Source organism: Pezoporus occidentalis, unplaced genomic scaffold, assembly GCF_034315485.1.
Source record: "Pezoporus occidentalis ecotype Australia unplaced genomic scaffold, CSIRO_AGI_Poc_V1 ctg298, whole genome shotgun sequence".
Taxonomy (NCBI): Eukaryota; Metazoa; Chordata; class Aves; order Psittaciformes; family Psittacidae; genus Pezoporus; species Pezoporus occidentalis.
The window spans coordinates 330,888-352,012 of record NW_026914918.1 but is presented as its reverse complement, the minus strand read 5'-3'; the positions used below and the strand labels follow the sequence as shown (position 1 = coordinate 352,012).

General features: G+C 59.9%; 1 protein-coding gene across 1 annotated transcript; it reads left to right on the top strand.

The window, feature by feature from the left end:
* The first annotated feature begins 964 nt into the window (after positions 1–964).
* IHH (Indian hedgehog signaling molecule) lies at positions 965–12,594 on the top strand. Its single transcript, XM_062626807.1, has 3 exons — positions 965–1,267; positions 7,121–7,382; positions 10,387–12,594. Exons 1-3 carry the CDS (start codon positions 965–967, stop codon positions 11,046–11,048), a joined length of 1,227 nt encoding a protein of 408 aa, XP_062482791.1. The 3' UTR covers positions 11,049–12,594.
* Positions 12,595–21,125: the final 8,531 nt, after the last annotated feature.

The following is a 21,125-nucleotide window of genomic DNA, read 5'->3' as shown; positions in this document are numbered from 1 at the left end:
GTGTTGTATTTACTTTCCCCTTTTGGCAGCTAGAAGGGGAAGCCCATCCCAGCCCCTCATTGTTGTCTCAGCGAGTTAATCAGATGCCATAATCCTGTTGTGGAAATATCGGGCCTCCCTGGAAACAATGGGGACCGAGAATATTGTGGTTAAATTTCAACCAGCTGCCTCCCTGCTCTGTTTGATCCCCGCCCGCAGGCCCGGGCCCCTGGCGAGCAGGCGGCGCGGCAGGGGCCGGAGCCCCGGGGTGCCACCCCGAACCCACGCCGCCACGGGGGAACCCCTGCGGGACTCCCCGGGGGAAGGGGGTGTACGGTGTGTGGCAGGACCGGCGCGCCTCGGGGCGGCGGCGGAGCTGTCCCTGGGGGCAGGTGGCGGCGGGCACCCCCGGCGGGGTGGGCTGCGGGCCTCGGGGCTCGGCCGGGGGGGGAGGAGGCTGCGGGCGGCCCGGGGCAGGTTCCGCGGGGAGGAGGCGAGAGAGGGAGGGCGCTGGGAGGCTGGGACACGGGCAGGGTGCGGTCCTGGCGGTTCCCGGTCCCGGATCTCTTCAATTTCCCCTCTCACTCCTGCTCGGGGAGCGCAGGCAGCGGCGGCTCCGGCTCCGGCTCTAGCCCCGCCACGCTGACCGCCGGGGCGCAAACCGCGGGGGGCTCCAGCAGCGCTGAGCCCCGCAAGCGCCCGCTCGCCTGCCAAAACAAACGGCCCTTCGCTATTTATTGCCGCCGCCGGGCCACAGCAGCTCAGAGCGGGCCGACGCCAGCCCGCCGCACCGGGCAGCCAGAGCGCACCCGCGCCGGGCAGCCGCCGCACCCCGCCGCTGCCTCTACCGGCACCGGCACCTGCCCGCCGCCGGCTGCGCGCCGCATGGGGAGCCCCGGGGCGGGCGGAGGGAGCGGCGGCAGAGCCTAGCGGGGCCCCCGGAGCCGCCGGTCCCCCGGGCCGCCCCGGGGCCGCCGGGCTCGCCATGAAGCCGGCGCGGCTGCTGCTGCTGCTGAGCGGGTACGCGCTGCTGCTGGCGCCGGCCGTGCGCGGCTGCGGGCCGGGCAGGGTGGTGGGCAGCCGCCGCCGCCCGCCCCGCAAGCTCATCCCGCTCGCATACAAGCAGTTCAGCCCCAACGTCCCCGAGAAGACGCTGGGGGCCAGCGGCCGCTACGAGGGCAAGATCGCGCGCAACTCGGAGCGCTTCAAGGAGCTGACGCCCAACTACAACCCCGACATCATCTTCAAGGACGAGGAGAACACCGGCGCCGACCGGCTCATGACCCAGGTACGGTCCCGCCGCCGCCCGCTTCGGCCCCCGCGTCGGGCATCGGCGGGCACCGGTGCTACTAGGGAGCGCTCTGCGTTCCGCTCCCCTGGCGCAGCGCGGCCAGCTGCGGGAGACCCGGCGCTGCGGCTTCCCCGTCCTGACCCGGGCATCCCGGTGTCCGGCCCTGGCTGTCGGCTGTGGAGAGCGGGCATCTCCCATCGCCGGGCGCTGCAAACCTCTGCCTCTTCGGCTGGGCTGAGCGCGTCGGACCCGGAGCTGGCAGCACGCTGCTCCCGGAGCCGGCAGCACCCTGTCCCCCGAGACGGCAGCACCCTGCCCCGCTGACCCTCGGATCCTGTGGCACTTATGTCTGCTGCACCCTGAAGTGTGCCCTTGTGCCTTCGGAGTTGGGAGCACCTTGCCCGGCTGTGCTACGACCCATGTCCCCTGGTCCCCTGAGCTGGTAGCGCCCTGACCTCCAAGCTGGCAGCAGCCTGCCCTGGTGCATCCCCTGCCATGCCACTCTGTTCCCGATCCGATAGCACCCTGCCCCGCTGCACCCACACTGCCCTCACCCCCGTGCTCTGTGCGCCGGCCGGCAGAGCAGGCAGCCTGCCCGCTGCAGCCGAGGGACAGGGCAGAGCCCGGTGTGTTGGCAGGGAGGGCAGGAGGCAGAGCCGCAAGCTGGGCTCCCGGAGCGCCCTTGCTGACCTTGGACCGCCGAAACCCTGTGCCGTGCCTCAGTGCCCCCTCCACCCGTGTGTCTCGGGTGGAATGGTGAGAGGTGCCCGGTGCGGGCTGCTTGCTGCACCTGGGGACAGGGACAACCTGTTACAGCAAATGCCCTGTTGCCGTCAGTTTACAAGTGTTCTGGGCCAGTGGGAAGGAGAGGTGGGGGGGACAGAGGACAGCAGTGGAAGGGGGGATGATGCTGGACGAAGGTTACTCTGTGTTTTAATATTGCCAGGAGAATGCCTGAGGGTTTCAGGAATGCAGATAAGGAGCTGCACGGCCTTGCTAAGAAACCTGGCCACCAGCCTCAGCACTGGGTTACAGCCTGAGTGAGCTCCTGGGGGAGGCGGATGGGAGCCAGGGCCACCCTACTGACCGCTGCACTCTGGGTGCAGGACCGACGGCTGGGTGAGCTGTGGTGGTGGCCACTGAGTGGGGCTCTGGCCATGGTTTCTGACCCAGGTGCCGTTAACAGTGAGAGGAGAAGCTGTTTGAGTGCTGGTTTGACAGTTCTGCAACCCCATGTGCCCTGGGGGCAGGTCCCTGTGGCAGGAACCACACTCCGGGGTGGTTCTTATGTTAGGGACTGAAGCAGAGGTACCAGGATCCCTGTGAGGCAGCACCAAGCTTGGGGAGTTGTAGAAGTCGAAGCTGCTGGTGCCTGGAGCTCTGGTGCTGGGCTGGAGTCTGCATCCCCTGGGGAACAGATTCAGGGACACTTGAGGAAATAGTGAGCTCTGCTGCTCCATGCATTGGGAAAGTGGGTGACATAGTATTGCTTGAGCTGAAGGCAGGAGAATGCTTCAGGCTGAGTTTGCTCTTGAGAGTGCTCCCACCACCTGCCCTAATACAGCCAGTGTCTGCATCCCTGGGAGATGCATCCCTGGGAGAGGGAGGGCTCCATGCTCCACTTGCTACACTTCCTGCTGTCCCGCTGCCTTTGAAAGCTCCCTGGTCTTCTTGGGGTGCCCAAATGAAGGCTCTTACTCAGCAGGGTCCCTGGCCACCACACATCCATGCATTGATGGGTACCATGGTGCTTTAGGCAGACCTGCAGGGAATTGTCCCCATTGCTGTGGAAGTGGCATGACTTCTGGCAGCTTGCTGCCATCCCTCAGCTGTATGAGCTTGTCTGTTGCCCCTGGCTGTGGGAGATGCTCCCAGACATGGGACTTCCAGTTTTGGCACCATGCCCTATGTTGCTATGGTTTGGAAAGGCCATTGACCCAACTTCTTGTCCCTTCCCCCAGCACACTGGCTTTTACTGCTGTTGACTCACTTCAAACCTGTTTTCTTTCCCCAAGTCCAAGGGTCTGGGTGTCCCAGGCAGCCGGAAGATGCCGCCTGCTTTGGGGGGTGGGTAGTGCTGCTCTCTGCCCGCCTTTCCTTTATCGTTTCATCTTCCTCAAGAATTCCAGTGTGTTTGCTCTCGCTGGTCCCACTCGGAGGTGCTGAGATAAGGCTGGAGGCAGAGCCCGCCTCACCTCTCCATGGCAGCTTGGCCCAGGAATGTCCTGGGTCCCCTGCCCCCATGGAGTCCCAGTCCCCCAAGCCTCTCCCTGCCCCAGCCATCACCCTTTGCAGGCACTACTAGCCCAGCTGGTGTGGAGACCATCCTTACAGTGGTGAGGAATTTGTCATGGAGACCTTGGGAGAGGACTCTAAGCTTACTTTGGGAGAAATCTCACCTTGGGGGGAGATGCTAGTGGAACCCCTCTTCTCTTGACCAGGCTCTGGACATAAGGTAGCTGTAGCCAGACACACTCTATTCACAACCCCTCTGCTGAGGCTGTTACACCTGTGTGTCCTGTGTAAATCTGCTCACATGGCCCTGGGGTCCCTGCTGATGGTGTCCTGTCTTGGAGCTGTGCCCTTCTTTCCAGACCTGCTGCATTGCCTAAAGGGGTTTAACTTCTCCCGTAAGACATGATTCTGTTCCCAGTCTGGACACAAGAAAGTAGATGCCGATGTTGGTCACTGCGGGAATATTTCTGATCATGCCAGCCTAACATCCCCAGGGTCTCCACCATGATGTGCACGGGAAAGCACGGAGCCACACAGCTCAGTGTAGTGGCACAGAGCCCCATCCTGCACGTAGCATGGGGGTGCCACTACAGGGACAAGCTGTGTCCCCTCTTACACACTGTCACCACCTGCTTTCACCCTAAACCCTGCTGTATGCCTATTGCATGGGTGTCATCCTCCTGGCTGGGCACCAGAGCAGCACTGGGGCTGATGAGCCATGGCCAGGGGTCAGTGCCACACCGCTGAGCTCAGACATCCCACTCCAGCCAGGGCCCGTGCGCTATGGCAGCATTTCCACATCTTTGCTGTCACATTTCGAGATCTTGTGTTCACTTTCAGGCAGGAGTGGGACCGTGCCACTCAGGCAAACATGGTCAGCCTGGTCCCCGAGGATGTTCCAGGCCCTCTGGGCTCTGTCTGGGGAGGAGTTGGGCTCACCCTGTAGCCCCCAGCAAGCACAGAGCCTGCAGACAGCCCATGACCATGGCTTTATGGGTCCCTGCCTACCTGTCTGTGCAGGCAGAAGAGCCCTTGGGCAGGTAGTACCCGTCCCTACTTGTTCCCTGCCCATCTGTGCCTGCTCTCTGCTGGCCATGCCTGCTCCCTGCCCATTTTTGCCTGCTCCTTGCTCATCTCTGGCTACCCTTCCCTGTTGTCTTCTCCCTGCCTCCTGTACCTGCTTCCTACTCATCCTGCCTGCTTGTCCTTACCTATCACTTTCTGCTCCGTTTACTACTGCTCATCCCTGCCTGCTCCCTCCTCATATCTACCCGTTCCCTTCACATCCCTGCCTGCTCCTTGTCCATTGCTGCCCTGTGCACCCGTGCCTGCTTCCCACCCGTTAGTACCTGCTCTCTCCCCGACCGTCCCTGCCTGTCCCCGCCTGCTCCCTGTCCACTGATCTTGTTCCTTCCCTGTCGCTGCCTGCTCCCTGCCGCTCCCCGCCCGTTGGTACCTGCGCCCTGCTCATCCCTCCCTGCTCCCCTCCGATCGGTACCTGCTCCGCGCCAGTCCCTGCCCGTGCTCTGACACCTGCTGGCCACCAAAGGCACAGGCATGGCCGCCGGGCCCGACAGCCCGGGAACAGAGCGTTCGGAGCTCGAGTTTGTGCGCCCAGCCGGGCAGGCTGACCGGCAGCCGGCCGCTGCCTGCGGCTTGGAGGGGAAGGTGAGACCCTTGGTCTGGGGCTGTGCAGGGATCGGCACAGGCAGGAGACAAGGCAGCCCCGGTGGGTCACAGGAGCTGGTGGTAGGCAGTGTCCCTGCCACGGGGACAGCGCTTGGAGGGTCTCGATGTTCGTGTGTGGGCAGGGTGCTCCTGGAGGGCAGACGGGCTGGCAGTAAGGAAGTGGGCTGCTGGCAAGAGAGTGGCAGAGGGACTCCTGAATTGATGGCTGGGGGATATAAGGGAGGCATTGGGAACTCCTTGCCTGCCTCCATCCCTCAACCCCCTTACTGCTCCTCTTTGCATTGCCCCCATGGGTCCAGGGACCTTGGGAACTGCTTGTGCCAAGTGGCACCAAGTGGGGCTGGATGGGGACAAAAGTCACTCCCTTCCTTCCTCCTCCTCCCCTCACCTGGCAACTGTTTGTCCAACACCTTCCTGGCTTATCTCCCCACACCCAGGCAGCCGTGGGATGAGGGCAGAGGTGCTCCCTCGCCCCATGTGGGGCAAAGGCCTGCCTGGCACTGCCCTTCCTGGGGCCCTGACCCTGCCAAGCACACACAGGCTTCCCTGAGAGCAGCAGCGCCCACCTCCCCAGGACTGGAGCAGTACTTGGGGATAGGGTGAGGACTCAAAGTTTTAGGGGTCAGTTCCCTGTGGAAGCAGTGCTGGGACATTTCAGAAGCTGGGGGCATAATCAGCATTGAGTTTTACAGCCGTGGTTCATGCTCACTGTAAGTGTGTCTCACCATGACGTCCTGTGGTGGTGAGTTCCAGTGCTGAGCTGGATATCACAGAAAACTATCCACTGCAGTGGCTGGCTTTTAGGCTGCTGCCCAGTCGTTTCATTAATGCTTCCCAGACCTACCTCACACATGAGTGCTCTGTCCTTTGCTTTTAGAGCGCTCTCTGGGATCCCCCAGAATCTCCTTTCCAGGCTGCCCAGTCCTCACCCATTCACCTGGATTTGTGTTGAGGCTCCCGTATTGCTCTTTCTACACCTTTCTTAGCTCTCCTTCATTCCTTTTGCAGCAGGGAAGGGACCAGAAGCATGGGCTGTACTTTTGCAAGCCCAGGGTGGAGGGGCTTGGTTCCTCCCTGAGATGGAGCTGTGGCTGTGGGAAGCGGGCAGTGCAGGGCGGCTGCAGCACATGCATTTGGGGCTGGTATCGCCTCTGCTTGCTGGGGAGGACTGTGACGGGGGGATAAGGCAGGGCTGTTGCCTTGCTTGGGTGACCTCTGTGGCCACCAGGTGTGGGGCTTTTGGGATCTGTTGCAGTTCCTTACCTCTGGCTTTTCAGCCCTTAGGGTGTGGAGAGGTGGAGGGGGCTTCACCTCCCATCCTTTCTGCACCAGCACAACAGAGCTCTTGGTCAGGTTTGGCATTTCCCACATAAGAAGTGGCTAGATGAAGGTATGAGGCTGCCCAGTGCTGTGTCCTTGTGCCTCAGGACTTGAGGAGGACCATCCAGAACAGTACTGAGGACTGGGCAGGTTGTTTCATTTGTGCCTGGGGATAGTGCTGGGGACCCTGGGGGATCCTGAGTCCTCCTTCTGTTACCTGGGAGCCCCTGAGGCAACGCTAGCACAGGGCAGGTGTCTGCAAGCAGAAGGTGTTTCACACCAGCCCAGGCTGTGCTGTCCAAAAGGCTCTCCAGCATCCCAGGAACTGGGGGAGAGATGGAGGAGGAGATGGCTGCCCTGTTGGGGTGCACACCCTTGGGAGATGCTGGATCAAAGAGTGGGATAACAGGCACTGCAAGGAGTCTGGAGGGCATGGGATGGAAACGGCAGCTCGTTCTCAGATCTTCCTCTGCTAGACCAGCCCCTGAAAGGGCCTGAGCACCCAGAGAGGCTTCTTGGAAGCATGGTGGGATGCAACCTGCCAACCATGTAGCTAACCCCTGCACTCCCAAAAGCTTTTACTTACTCTGCCCCTTTGCCCTGCAGCGCTGCAAGGACCGCTTGAACTCCCTGGCCATCTCTGTCATGAACCAGTGGCCAGGGGTGAAGCTGCGGGTGACAGAGGGCTGGGATGAGGATGGGCACCACTCAGAGGAGTCACTGCATTACGAGGGCCGAGCCGTCGACATCACGACCTCAGACCGGGATCGTAACAAGTATGGCATGCTGGCTCGCCTGGCCGTGGAGGCTGGCTTTGACTGGGTCTACTACGAGTCCAAGGCACACATCCACTGCTCCGTCAAGTCAGGTAAGGCCCGGGGGGGGGGGGGGGGGGGGCAGTGAGCAGGGCCAGGGGCCAGTCCCACTGCTGCGGCTGGCTGTGTGGGATGCTTCTGGGGGCCACTGGCTCTCGCAGCATGATTTCCCTATCTGGGGCAGACAGTCGACTGGGGAGTGAGTCACACGTCTTTGGCCAGCAGTGCCATGGGAGAAACTCTCTGTCTCACTCCCATGTACCTGCACCCTGACTCACCCTGTCTACCTCCTCTCCATTTTCCACCCCATATCCCCTTCTCCCACAGCCTGTCCCCCCTCACATCTGTCTCCCCTGCCTTTGCCCTTGCAGTCCCTTAGTGCCACCTGCCCATGCTCAGCTCCATTCAGCCTTGCCCTCCTCCACCGCTGGCATCTCTTGGGCTTCTGCTGTCACAGCAGCATTCATCCAGCCCTGACTGGCCAGGGCCGGGGACAGGGACACCCAGGCAGGGACTGACCAGGGTACTCTGGGAACAGCTGCTCTGCTGTGCAGAGGAAGGGGGCAGAGCTGGGAGTGCTGAGGGCAGAGGCAGCTGGACTGGAGTGAGGGTGCTGATGCTGTTTGTTCTACGCCGTGAACGGGGATGCTGCTCGCCGGCCCTGCCCGTGGCCAGAAATGAATTGCGTGGGGTGCACGGCACCCCCTAGCCTGGGGGTAGGCTGCTGCCCCTGTCCGGGATGCTGCAGGTCCCGGCGGAGCGGCTGCGCTGGCGGCAGAGGGCAGCAGTGGCCCATCACCGGGCCCGCCGCGCAGAGCCGAGCCGCGCTCCCCCGCGGCCAGGAGGGGGCTGAGCGGCTGTCCCGACACGGGCGTGCCCGTGTCGCGACAGGCTGGGCACACGGAGAGCTTGCACAGGCAGAGGGCTGTGTCTGCACACACATGCCCACAGCTGTGCCCGCGTACCCGTGTGCCGCGGTGGTACCGGAGCTGCTGCGCCGGTGTCGCCCCGCGTCTCTTGCTGCCGGGCTCGGTTCCCACCGCACTACTGTGCCTGTCCTGCTGCCCTAGCCCGTGGCCAGCGGCCGGAGTCCCCCAGACGCCAGCCGGGCCCTCCGCGCTGACCCGCTCCCCCGTGCCGGTGCCAGGACAGGCGCAAGGCTGGCCGGCGATGGAGGTGGGGCGATCACGCCGCAGAGAGGGAACGACGCGCCCCCGAAGAAGAGGGACGAAACGCGAGAGAAGGACCAGGGCTTCTGTGCCCCAGGGCACCCTGTGGGGCTGGCCGGAGGAGAGGGGCCAGGCTTTGAAGCAAGGACCATGACCCCAGAGCCTTGGGGCTGGCTAGAGGAGTGGGGCTGTGTCCCTGAAGAAGGACGCAGGTTCTTGAATGCTGGGACCAACCGAAGAGGGATGCTGTGACCCAGGCAGCAGACTGGGGCCCTGAGGCCCTGGAGGGCTTCTGAAGGCTGTCCACAGCCCCCTCACTGCACAGTGACTTTTTGGGGCTCTGCATCTACCATATTTATCCCTGAGGCCATGGGGAGCCCAGGAGTGTGTGTTGGAGGCTGTGCGGTGCATATCACGACCACCCCCCGGAGCTGTGTACAGGGGACAGCTGGGCTGCCCCTGCCTCTTAGTAAATGGCTTTTATTTTTGTACGGATGGCTGCATGGCCTGTTATATGTATTGTGTCTCCTCGGGTCCCCTCCTGCACCCCTCCATGCCCAGCACCTGTGCACCCCGCTTCTGCCAGGTGCCGCTCTTGCCCTCCTGCCAGCCCCTCCCCACAGCTCTGCTGCCTGCCCGGGGATGCAGGGTGCAGGATTTGGGACCTGGCCTCCAGGGCAGGCACGGGGCAGACCCTGCACCTCATCTGAGCAATAAAAGGATTCTGTCCCAGAGATGGATGCCTCTCTTCATGGGCCTGGGGGCTGGGATTTGGCTCTGTGCAGAGCTGGGGAGTGATGGAGGGCAGTGCCATCTGGGTGGGGACACTCAGGGATTAGATGAGGGAGGTGGGAGAGGGACCTGAAGGGGGAGGGGGGGGGGCTGGGAGCTAGAAGCTGGGACTGTGCAGGGCCGGGAGCAGGACCCTGGATGAGATGACCCTAGCAGATGATGGGAGGACATCATATAGATGCTGAGATAGGGGTTGCTGCGGCTTGGGAGAGCAGAGCTGCTGTGGGAGGTGAGTGCCATTCCTTGGGAAGCCAGGGTTCCCCTGTTAAGTGCCAGGATGTTACCCTGGTGATACTTGGTGTCTTACTGCATCTTTTCATCTGAGGAGGGGTAGGAATGCTGTGCCACTATACCAGGGGACAAGTCCAGAGAGTTTGCGTGCTCTACCCTGTTACAGCTGCTAGCAAACCCCTGCCCAGAAAGCTGGTGGCTTTTTCCTGATGATGGCCGCAGGCTGTGATGTCTCCCTGCAGCTCAAAGAGGTGGCTGGTGTGTGTGGTGCAGGGGCGAGCAGGCAGAACGGAGCAGGGCTACAGAGTGGGGTGGATGGGTGCCACGGTGCTGGGGAAGGGTGCTGCACCCTGCGCACCCTTCATTGTAGCACCCTCCCCAGCAGTACCCAGGCCCAGCTCCACAGGGGATGGGGATGATGTGAGCATGCAGAGCACTCTCCTCCTCAGCCTGACATTAACTCAGGGCTCTGCCTCCCTGCTTTTGAGCTTTGGGTGCTCCTGACACTGCCTTGTGCGTCTGGGGCTATGGCTGTGCCCTGCTCCCCTTGCCAAGCAGGTTGCAGGACCTGGGCCTGCCGGGCAGTGCACTGGCACCATAGCGTGAAGCAGATGCTGCCATGTGTGGCTTGAGCCCTCAATTGCCACCCCCAGTGAAACAGTGGCTGGGGGAACAGACACTCAGAGAGCCTGGATTAGGGGCTTGGGGGTGTGTAAGGGACGCGTGATTGTTGGTGATGCCACGGAAGGGTTATCCCCAGGTGGGCAAAGCCAGGCAGCCTGAGAGGGTCGCTGTGTGTCATGGAGGGGTGATGCTGGGGTTCTGTCAGACAGGTAACCCTCCTGTCCTGTCTTTTCCTGTGCAGAGCACTCGGCCGCTGCGAAGACGGGTGGCTGCTTCCCTGGGCGGGCACTGGCAATGCTGGAGGATGGTGTGCAGACACCGCTGTGGGCCCTGCGCCCAGGCCAGCGGGTGTTGGCGATGGACGAGGCAGGCAGGCCCACCTACAGCGACTTCCTGGCTTTCCTGGACAAGGAACCCCGTGCCCTCACCTCCTTCCATGTCATCGAGACGCGGGAGCCACCGCGACGCCTGGTGCTGACACCCACCCACCTGCTCTTTGTGGCTCAGAACTCCTCGGCGCCCACCGCCCGCTTCCGCCCCACCTTTGCCAGCCGTGTGCGCCCTGGACACTTTGTGCTGGTGGTGGCGGAGGGCGGTGGCTTGCAGCCCGCCGAGGTAGTGGCGGTGCGGGACCGCAGGGATGTGGGGGCCTATGCCCCACTGACGCGGCACGGGACGCTGGTGGTGGACGGTGTGGTGGCCTCCTGTTTCGCCCTGGTGCAGGAGCAACATCTGGCACAGCTGGCCTTCTGGCCACTTCGGCTCTACCACAGCGTGGTGGGGTGGCCAGGGGTACAGGGGGACGGCGTGCACTGGTACTCAGGGCTGCTCTACCACCTGGGAAGGCTGCTCCTGCCCCCCGACAGCTTCCACCCGCTGGGGGTACCCCAGATGGAGAGCTGAGGGTGCACCCCAGCCAGTGCTGCTGGTGGAGGTGGTGGCTGCAGGGCGGCTCACCGGAGGCCAGCACCCCCTCCCAAACCTGGGTGCCCATGTAGAGCTGCCTCCAGCCCTGCCTGCTTGGGGCACAGCCACCTCCCAGTTGGGGAGCACTGGGGCTGCCTGGTGTGCCTCCTCCATGCCCACCACTCCCTCCTCACCCCCTGTTCCTTGGTGCAGGGGGAAGGCACAAAGGGTTCCCCCCTGACCATGGGGTTACCCCCGGCTGGATCCACATGCTGCTATTTGTGTGTGTGCGTGATGTACGTGTGCGTGTGCAGAATTAGCTAACGACAGAGGTCTGGTAGGCCGGGGGAGAGGGAAGAGGAGACAGCCCTTGGCTTCAGACTGCTCCAGCAGGGCTCCCAGCCTGCCTGCACCAGGTGGAGAGGCTTTGGGAGAAGGACCTCAGGGCACTTTGCTGGGCAGCACGGGTGGGAGGGCAGGCGATGCCATTCCCAACCCTGGGACATGGAAGCTGGGAAGAGGGTGGTCTAGGTACTGGAACTGTGCCTTGCCCTTAGGCCCTGACTATGGGTGTAGGGGGGCACCCAAACCCAGTGCTTACATGCCTGTGGTGCCCAAGCATTGGCAGGGCTGGAAGGGCAGGCATGAAACTCCAGAGTTGGTGACACAAATGCTGCTGGAGCAAGGGACTCTGTAGTGGGACCCAAGCTCTGCTCAAAGCCAGTATTGTACCCACCTGGCCAGGCATGCCCATGGGGATGCTGTGACCTCATGGGGGGCTCTAGCTGGCAAGAGGGGGCTGCAGAGGCAGGGGTGTGGGCAGGAAGGTGCAGGTGTCAGCCAGGCATGGGCACACACTGGTAGGGAGACCTGGAGCTGCAGCCATATGTGGGGAAGGAAAGCATCATGGGGGAAAAGCGCTCCCTCCCTTGCCTCTGTGCATCCTGCCCTGAGCTGGCTGACCCCACAGACATGCCTTTCCCACCCCAAAGCTAAACCATTCCTCAAGCTCCAGACCCTGCCTGGCCCATCCTCCCTGACGCCCCAGCACCCAAAACCCTCAGGGTAACTCATTGCTGCTCACCCGCTCCCGGGACCTGGGGGGAATGCTGTCAGAGCTGCAGCCACGCTTCCCCCCTCAAACTTCTGTCCAGAGTCTCAGCCCCCCCCGGCTCCATGTTAGCAGAGGCAAGAAGGTCTGGGGGGGGCTGTGACCCGTGTTCCCCCTGCAGCATCATGCGTCTTTATTTATTGACCTGCTCTTTGTACGTGCCATGGATGGGAGGCAGCGTGGGCACGTGCAGGTGAGACGGGGGGGGGGTGGGGGGGGTGGGTGAAACTGTTTGGTTGGGGGATGATTATTTTTTTTTTAACAAAAAGCAGAAATTATTTAATTGTTTTAAAGCACAGTTTTCATGGTGATCGATGTCCAGGGCAAAGTAAGAGAGTGCGAGCACGGCCGACTGCAGGTGTGTTTTTTGTCTCTTCACTGGATGTAACTTTCCTGGTCGGGGACATGGCCAAATAAATCCGTCATCTCCCAGACAGTCACTCTGAGCTCTGGTGTGGGGAGTGAGGCAGGGATGGGAAGTGCTCACTGCCCATCATAAGCAGGGCAGGCAGGGCTAGAGGGCCTCTTGTGCTTTTCCAAGAGCAAGATTTGGCTGCTCAATGTCTCCAACAGCAAGGGTGAGCTCTCCCTCCAAACTCCCCTGTACCCAGGTGAGATGGGCAGCCAGAGGCCTACATGGGACAAAGCTGTCACTGGAGCCACCTGGAAACTAAGGCAAGTGGGGCAGGATGTGGGAGGGACAGCCACTGTGGGACTGGCAGGGGCACCTCTGCATCCCAGTTTGGGCCCATCACCCATGTGCCTGGCCACGCTGGGACAGCCTTCCCCACCATCTCCATCCCTACACCACCTGCTAGCCCAGTGCTTCTGGAGAAGGTGGACCCCTACCCTGTACACTGGGTTTTCAATGTCACTAGTGCTCATCACTGCTGGCTCTGTCCCCTTACCCCTTGCCAGCCCTGTCCCCCTCCACCCCAGCAGAAGGGAAGACCACCAGCCAGCACCTCACATACCTGCCCTACCCAAACACCCCTCTGTGCAACCCTTGCCGCATCTCCAAGCTGCCCTGCCCTGGTCTTTCTCCCTTGGGACCACAGTCCCTCCAGGGCTTTCCCTGGACCCCATGTCATGGTAAGTGTGGAGCAATTCAGCAGCAGGCTGTCAGCAAGGGCCCTCATCACCACAACTAATTTAAGGGCTCTGCGAGGTGACTGAGCTAATTTAATTAGGTTCTTATTACAGAGAAGGACAAATTGGTCCCCGGGGGGGGCATGAGGTCAGGCTTTTGAGAGGCGCTTTATGGAGTGAAATTTCAATCAGGCTGCCATCGCAGGCATGGGGAGCTGCAGGCAGGGGATGCACAGGGAGTGAATGTGCCCTTTGAGGTACCCTGTGGTGCTGTGGGCAGCCCATCTCCAGGACCAGGTTTTTAGGGTATTAGTGAGTATGTGGTACAACTTGTTGCCCCATTAGGAGGGTGCTGCAGGGTATTGGGGGACTGCTTTTGGGTGGAAGCAGGGAAAGCCAGGGGTCCTGGCTCTGTTCCCTGACTGTTCCTAGAGCAGCAAGAGGAAGGGTAACACCCATAAGGAAGATTTTTGGGTCTTTCTGAAGCCATAGTAACTCCCCTCCTAGATGTATAAATCCCCATGGTAGTAATAGTGAGGACAAAATCATGTACAGCTGACAGGACTTAATGAAGGGGGTCTTTCTTCCCTGGATGTCCCCCTCTTTCTTGTCACTCAGCCCCAGGAGAACCAAGGCAACCTAGGGGTTGCCCCTCTGCTCGTGGGCACCTGAAGCAGCCCCATCTCCCAGGGTGCCAGTCCCGAGTAGAGGGGTCCCACCGGAGTTCCGGCTGGGTGATGATGGATGGGGATGCTGGTGGGTGGCCGGCAGACGGGCCGGGCTGGAGGGTACCACAATGGATGTCTCTCCATCAATTTGTCCTCATTACCATGTCAATGGTGGGCGGGAGGGAGAGGAAGGGCATGTGGTGCAGGAGAAACCCCCCACATGCTCCCATCTGGGGTAGCATGTCCTCCCCGCCATGCCTCCAGCCCTGTCTAAGCTTGTTAAGCCAGCACCAGCACACCCCCTGCCCCAAATTCAGGGGCGGAGAAGTACCACCCCCTATTCAGAGCCTTGAAAAGGCTACAGGGTCTGGCGCTGTTAACAAGGGGAGATACTTGTTCCCGTCCCCGCCTCTCCCGTCTGTCCCTCGCACCGTGGCCTTCTGCCGTAGCAGGGCCCAACAGCCCCGCTGGCAATGCGGGGGGGGGGGGGGGGTGGCTCGGGGAGCGGAGCACCCCGAAAGCATCTCCTCTTCATGGGGAACTGCACCTCAGCGCAGCGCGGGTAGGAAGAAACGTCAGGGAGGGCATCCTGCGGGACTGCAAGGCTAAACGTTCCCCGCGGTGCGGGGAATATCCCCGGCCAAGGAGGAGGTTTGTGCCCATCACCCGGACTCTCTGGGTCTAACCAGATCCCCATGGCCTGGGGCGTGACGGTGATGGAGGTACACCCCCAAATATCTGGGCCTGCATGCAACAGCAGGTTGTGGGTATCTTCCTCCCGGAGAAGGCAGACAGTCCCATAGCTGCCCACCAAAAAAGCCCAGAGGAAGGAAGCTGCATAGCCCGGCTCGGCCCCTCACGCTGCCAGGCGGCGGGTGCCCGCAGAGGGAGCCCGTATCCGCTTCCCACTCTCATTAGCTTAATTTAGCTTAATGGCTTTTCGGAGTGCTGGTGCTCCGGGGGCAGGAGCCCACGGCAGCCCCGGGAGAGTGCGTGGTGCATGGTATTGACTGTGGAGCCCATCCTGTGCCCCAAATGCTTCCACCACCTCCCTCTGGCCCGAACCCCCACGTCCTGCCCCTCTCTCAGCCACGGCACCAGTGTGGGGACGGCTCCCTCCACTTGCAAGAGCCCCCCTGCCTGCCCTTGGCAGCTTCGCCTGGGGGGGCTGGAGGGGCTTCAGCAAGCAGGAGCCTCAGGGACTCACATCACAGCCCTCTGCCCGTACAGATGCGGGCAGACAGGCATCCTTACACATAACTTTATTCCCTCGACAGACACATGCCCGTCACCTCATCGGGCATGCTTGAATATCCCCCAGCTCTCAGCATTGCCATCCAATCCCGCAACTACTCTTTCCATCCGGGATGTTATATCCCGGGCAGCCTCTAGAGCACCCAGGTGTCCCTGTGTCCCTGATCTCTGTGTCTTCCCGCCAGAGGCTGGGTTTATGTGCATGGCCCATGGTGGCAGCATGGGCACTGTGAGGACCATGGGACACGGCACCGAGGGCAGTGCCCACCTCTGCAGCCATTTTTGCCCCATGTCTCCAGGGCAGACAGCACTCTGGACCCACAGAGGGGGCTGACACCATTTCCCCTCACCCAGGGTGAGCCCTGCAAACCGTCCCACTCCAGCAGTGTCTAGCTCCCTCTCCCACGGTGTGGGGTATAGAGCTAATACGCTGCAGCCTACTTTTCCCTTCCCATATCCCCTCCCTAGCTTCAGGATAGGTAGAGCAGGGGTGATGCTGGTGCTCCCCCACGCTCTGTACGAGGGAGAGGTGGCTGGGGACCATGCAGGGTGGTCTGGCAGCAGGCAGCAGCCATTACCTCGTACATTGTCCCAGTACAAGACAGGGTCTCCCACCACCACGGGAACAGCCAGCAGGATATGACCACAAGGGAAACCCAGCAGCATCTGGACCTGACTTCCACCGGTGGCTCTGAGGTGCCCATGATGTCGGGATGGGGGTGTGTGAGTATGTGATCATGTGCAGGGGACGAGTAAGAATCTAATCAGGGTCCTTTTCCTCAATAAATCATTTGTCTCAATCCAACGCCCTCCTTCCTGCTCTAATAACTCCTGGCCTGGGCCCCACAGCCACAACAATGCAGCTAATGGAACGATTTATTTTCATAATGGTGCTGGTGAGGAGAAGGGGCGGCCGGGGTGGAGGCAGCACGCTCTGGGGCAGGAGTTTCTAATTAGTGAATGAAATTTGATGTAAGGCTGGAGGAAGATGGATTCGCTGCCTGACAAGAGGCCTTTCAGCTCATCAAAGTGCCCGAACAGGGAGGTAAATTAAATTATCTCTAATTCCTCACTAACCTCCAGGGAGTCACCCTTCCACCAGCTAAAGGTGGGTCCCTTCCTGAAATGAAGAGGCACTTGAAGGACTGAGTGGAAGGGACCAGACTCTGAAGGGATGGGGATGATGGGATGGGGTGGGACAGTGGAGCAGAACAGGCTGCCACTGACTTTGCTGAAGAATGGGGAAGGAAAAAGGTGATGATGAAGGGTGGAGTTGCAAATGGTCAATAAACAACTCCAGGGACTAATGACTGATTCGCAGCAAGTTTTCCATCTGTGTCTGTCACTTAACCAGTCAGGGAGCAGGGCTGAAACCCACCTGGTACTGGGGTTGAGCAGAGCAGCCTGGCAGCAAGGAAAGGCATCCCAGCCCTCAAGGGGTTTGAGCAGGGACAGCACTTGGCTTTGAAGGGGTGACTGATGCTGCAGCAGGCGAAGAGTTCAGCGCAGGGGAGTGCTTCAGCAAAGACTCTTGTTCTCCTGGCTCTACGTGATTTGGGGCCAATGCCAGTGATGTCAATGCTTGTGGTTTGAAAGCTGTTCTTGGGATACAGTTTTTTCCTAAATCCCCAGATCCTGGAGTCCTGTGATAGAGACTCGGTTTTCACAGAGAATAAGGTCACTCCCTCCTAGCACTCCTGCTTGCTAGAGGGACCTTGCAGTGCCAACCCGCCACCACCCCAGACATCCTAATACCATAGTGCAAAGAAAAAAGCTTGGTGCTACGTCTGAAACCAGCCCCTGGCTCTCTCTGTGGCAGGCAGCACTACAAAATGCCCTAAAAGCACTGAAGCACACCACAGCTCCCCTCCTGCAGGGCCAAGGAAACCCATTCGGGAGCAGCAGGCAGGTTCCCAGGTTACCTTTCCGTGCAAAATCATGGTCTGCATTTCCTGCAAGGTCTCCTGCCCTCCTGATCACAGCGCTGCCGAGTGGCCGCACTCACAGTACAGCCTAGGGAAGGAAACAGGGGTGCTGTGGAGGCACGGGGGACAGCCAGGGCCCTGCAGCAGTGCCAGGGGCTTGCTGCAGGCTGGGGAGCACAGTGCCCTCCCCACAGCTGAGCTATGTGGAGCTGGGGCAGGCGCAGAGCTGGCCGTGCTGACCCAACACTCCAGGAATTTAATTTGTTTAATATATTCCCTGGGAAAGAAGAAAATAAATAAGTGGCACCTTGCGTGCCCCCATGTCTCACTCTCACAACGATGGTGTCAGCTTAACGAGCCGAAGCCCTCAGCCTGATTAACCAGCCACTGCTCCTGCTAATAGGGAGCCACGGAGCAGCGTGATTGATACATGGAGAGCATTAGCCCCTGCAGCCTGGTGCTTTACTGCCAGGCTGGGGCACTGTGCCCACCACAGCCCTCTGGCTCCTGCCCTCCATACCCAGCGCATGGACAAGGCAAAGGCTCCCTCTTGCCCCAGGAAGATCATCCAGCCCCACTGCTCTGTGGTGTAGGCAGTGCCTGGGAAAGGAACATGGTGCTGGGGCTGGTTTTGCCTCTCGAGATAAGGACATGCTGGTGGGTTCCTACTAGCTGTGGGACAGCTTCTCAAAACAGGGGCTGAGAGACAGGCTTGTGCTGTCCCCCATGGCCTGGTGTAGGGACATGTGAGGACACTGAGGCATAGGGATGCACTGGAGGCCACAGAGACAGCCCAGCAGGAGCCCATGAGTTTTGGGAGGTCCTTCAAAGCTTTAATCCACCAAGCCCTTGCCATACCACTAGGAAGAAAACCCAAGTGTCCTGACCCACCCATTTTCCCATCTGTCCCTTGCTCAGGCCCTTCTGCAGTCCTATTTGCACGTCCTGCTGTCTGTCCCATTCTTATTGAGGTGTCCCTGGGTCTCACTGCAGAGGCATCACCCGCTCCCACCATCCCTGTCACACAGTTTCACCACCCCTACCCCCACCTTGGGAAGGGGTTAATCAGCAGCCAGGGAGACAGGGTAATAAATGGCCGTTATCTTGTTAATGAGCTCACATTAATTAGAGCCCAAGGTCCTGGAAGGAGCAGCTGATTTTTCTGGTCACCCTGGGAGCAGGTTAGGAGCTAACTCCATGGAAAGGCCATTTACAGGGAAGAGGTGAGACTGTGTTGTGGTGGGGTGGAGGGGGTCACCTTGCACCCATCCCTGCACTGCCCCACCAACCCCTCAAGAACTGAGGCCTGACTCCCTTCCCTTAGAGGGAGAAGCTCTGGCCTTAGTGCAAGTCCCAAAGCAAAACCAGAAGATCCTGGAGATGACAGGAAAAAGCAGGGATGTGGGATCCCCTGGTGCACCCAGAGATGGGGGTGCTAGGGGAAGAAAGCCTAGGGGTGCCGGGGAAAGAAAGTCTGGCTCTGCCAGGGATGTGTGGCACTGGACATGATGTGCTGGTGTGGTGGGTGAGGGCAGTGGGAACGGAGGCATAGGGAAGCAGCTGGAAGGATGCTATGTATTCAATCACTTCCCTGCTTTCCTGAATGATGCTGAGCAATGGGAGATGTTGTCTGTTTAGCCTCTCCCCTGGGGTGAGGACAGACAATGAGGAAAAGCTCTGGTGCTGCCTGAGCTGATGTGGGAGGCAGTAGGATAGAGGAGGTCTCTGGGTGGGTGCTGGGGGGTGTTTCAGGATCGAAGGAGAAAGGTGTCAGGGGCTAATGGAAATGCAGATGTAGCAGTCAGGCCCTGGCTCCTTGCAAGAAGCGGATCTGATCTGACTGTGTGTCCCTGTCTCTCCAAGCCATGTCTTTACAACAGGACAAGCCATCTGTCCCTGTGCAGATCACCTCTGTAGCACATCACTGTGCCCCAGGAAGCTGAGCCAACAGCTAATAACAGGGAGCCCTAGGACATCCCCTGCCTGTTCCCCTGCAGCTGTATGGCCTGATCCTGTAGGATGCTGGTGCTCCAGCCCTTCATGGTGGCTGTGTAATGGGATCAGGTGTGACACTTCAGAACTGCCCTGGCTGTTTCTGCTGAGGGCAAGCACCCTCCCTGTCCTGCAAGCCTTCCCATGCAGATTTGCCATCCCCTGGCTCCAGGATGGGGGCTGTTAACATCATTTTTCTGCTCAGGCTTTCCATGTCCACCAGAGATGGGGCTGCTTATTTGAGGAATTGCTTGGCCAAATAAACAGCTGCTCAGAAATCTCTGCAGGCTTGACTAGGAGGGCTTGAGCTGTGTTTGCTTTTCCTGTTAACCCCTTCGCTTGGGCAGGTACGTGGGGCTCAGAGCAGAGGGAGTTGTGTACCCCTCCAAGCCCATGCAGTGACAGATGATGGATGCATAGGAGTTTCTGCCTTTCAGGACAGATCCCTGCCTGCTTGATGGAGCTACTGATGTGACAGGACGGAGAAGTCCTCCAGAGCCTGTGGCTGTTTCAGAAGGCCCTGGGATGGGCAGAAGCAGGTAGACCCTGTGGGGGACAGAGCATACCAGCAGCTAAGCACAGCATCCCTGGAAGCAGGCAGGGAGGTGGCTTCAACAACTTGCCTGAGACTTGTCTCCTGCCATCACCAGAGCAGGGGCAGAACCCTAAAGACATATGACCCCTGTGAGCATCTCTGAGGGAATCTGTGGATGGCTGCTCTGCCCTCCAGAGCAGATACAGAGGGGACAGCACCAAGCAGCCTGGGACACTGGGGCTGGCTGTGCCAGGTCTGACACAGGCTGGGCTCAGCTCCCACTGCTGGGTGCTGATTAAGACTCATTACCTGGTTGGTTAACGGAACCTGGGTTGCTCACAGGTGACTTCAACTGTTCATTTAGCCACAAATCACCAAGGGTTGGCAGTTTATTTACCTTCCCCACCAGCCTCCTGTGGCTTCCCAGACTCCAGAGATAGTGGGTGGCCCAGCTGAAAGGGGCAGGGAAAGGGCAGCATCCCACTGTGAGGAGTAGTCAGGGCTCCCACAAGACTTGGGGCACCCCAAACTGGAGCAGACCAGGGGTTCAGCCTTCTCTGGGCTAGAGGCTGCAGAACATAAATGAGAGTGGAACACTTCTACAGCCCTTTTTATGGGGGAATGGCTGAGAAAGCACCTGCAAGCAGGCTTACAGCCTCTGTCCCCAGCATCGGTGGTGCTTCTGGGCTGTATTTTTCCACTAGCTGGGTTGGGACTTCAGTGCTGCAGGTGACCTGAGGCACCAGGACCAGAGCAGCAAGATCCATTGTTTTCTGAGGGATGCTATAAACAAGGTTGTTACACTGTGGGTCTCTTACAGAGAAGTAATTTCCAAAGATGGAAAGCTCTGGGAGTTGTAACCTGGGGACCAGCTAATGCTGAGCAAGTGGGTTCAGCCACCCTAGGGACAGGGAGCTCCTTCTAGGCTTAAAAGCTATAGCCTGGGCAGAAATTAGGGTGCCTGTTGCCTCTCTGGGATGGGTTAGTCACAGCGGTTCCTGCACTGGTCCCTGTTTCAAAGGTAACTTCTACTGACTAAATGTAGGAGGTAACCCAAACCTACCAGAGGGACCTAGTGCTAAACTGTGCATTTAGTAGGTAGAAATCAAGACAGCCCCAGCATGGATCACGTCTTCATCTGATGTCTGGGATAAGAACTCGATTCTGGGAAAATGGAAGTCTGGTCCCAGTCAGTGACTGTTATCAGGCTATGGATTATCCTCGGCACTCTTGACTTTGATCTTGGGAAAGCTGGGTTTGTTGAGGGACATTACGTTGCTTCCCAAGGTAACACTGAGGAAGTAGCAGGGCTGTAAAACTGAACTGCGCTCCCAAATACTACCTGTGATCCCATGGCTTGTTTCTGGGAGCTCAGGCACTGCTGGCGACAGCTTGGGGAAGCATGTGAACTGCTGTAGGGAGTGCTGTGGGTCTCTACAGATGCTGAAAACTTGTGTGCACCAGAGCTGGATGTCTTTGCCCTGTGGGTGTTTGCTCTTC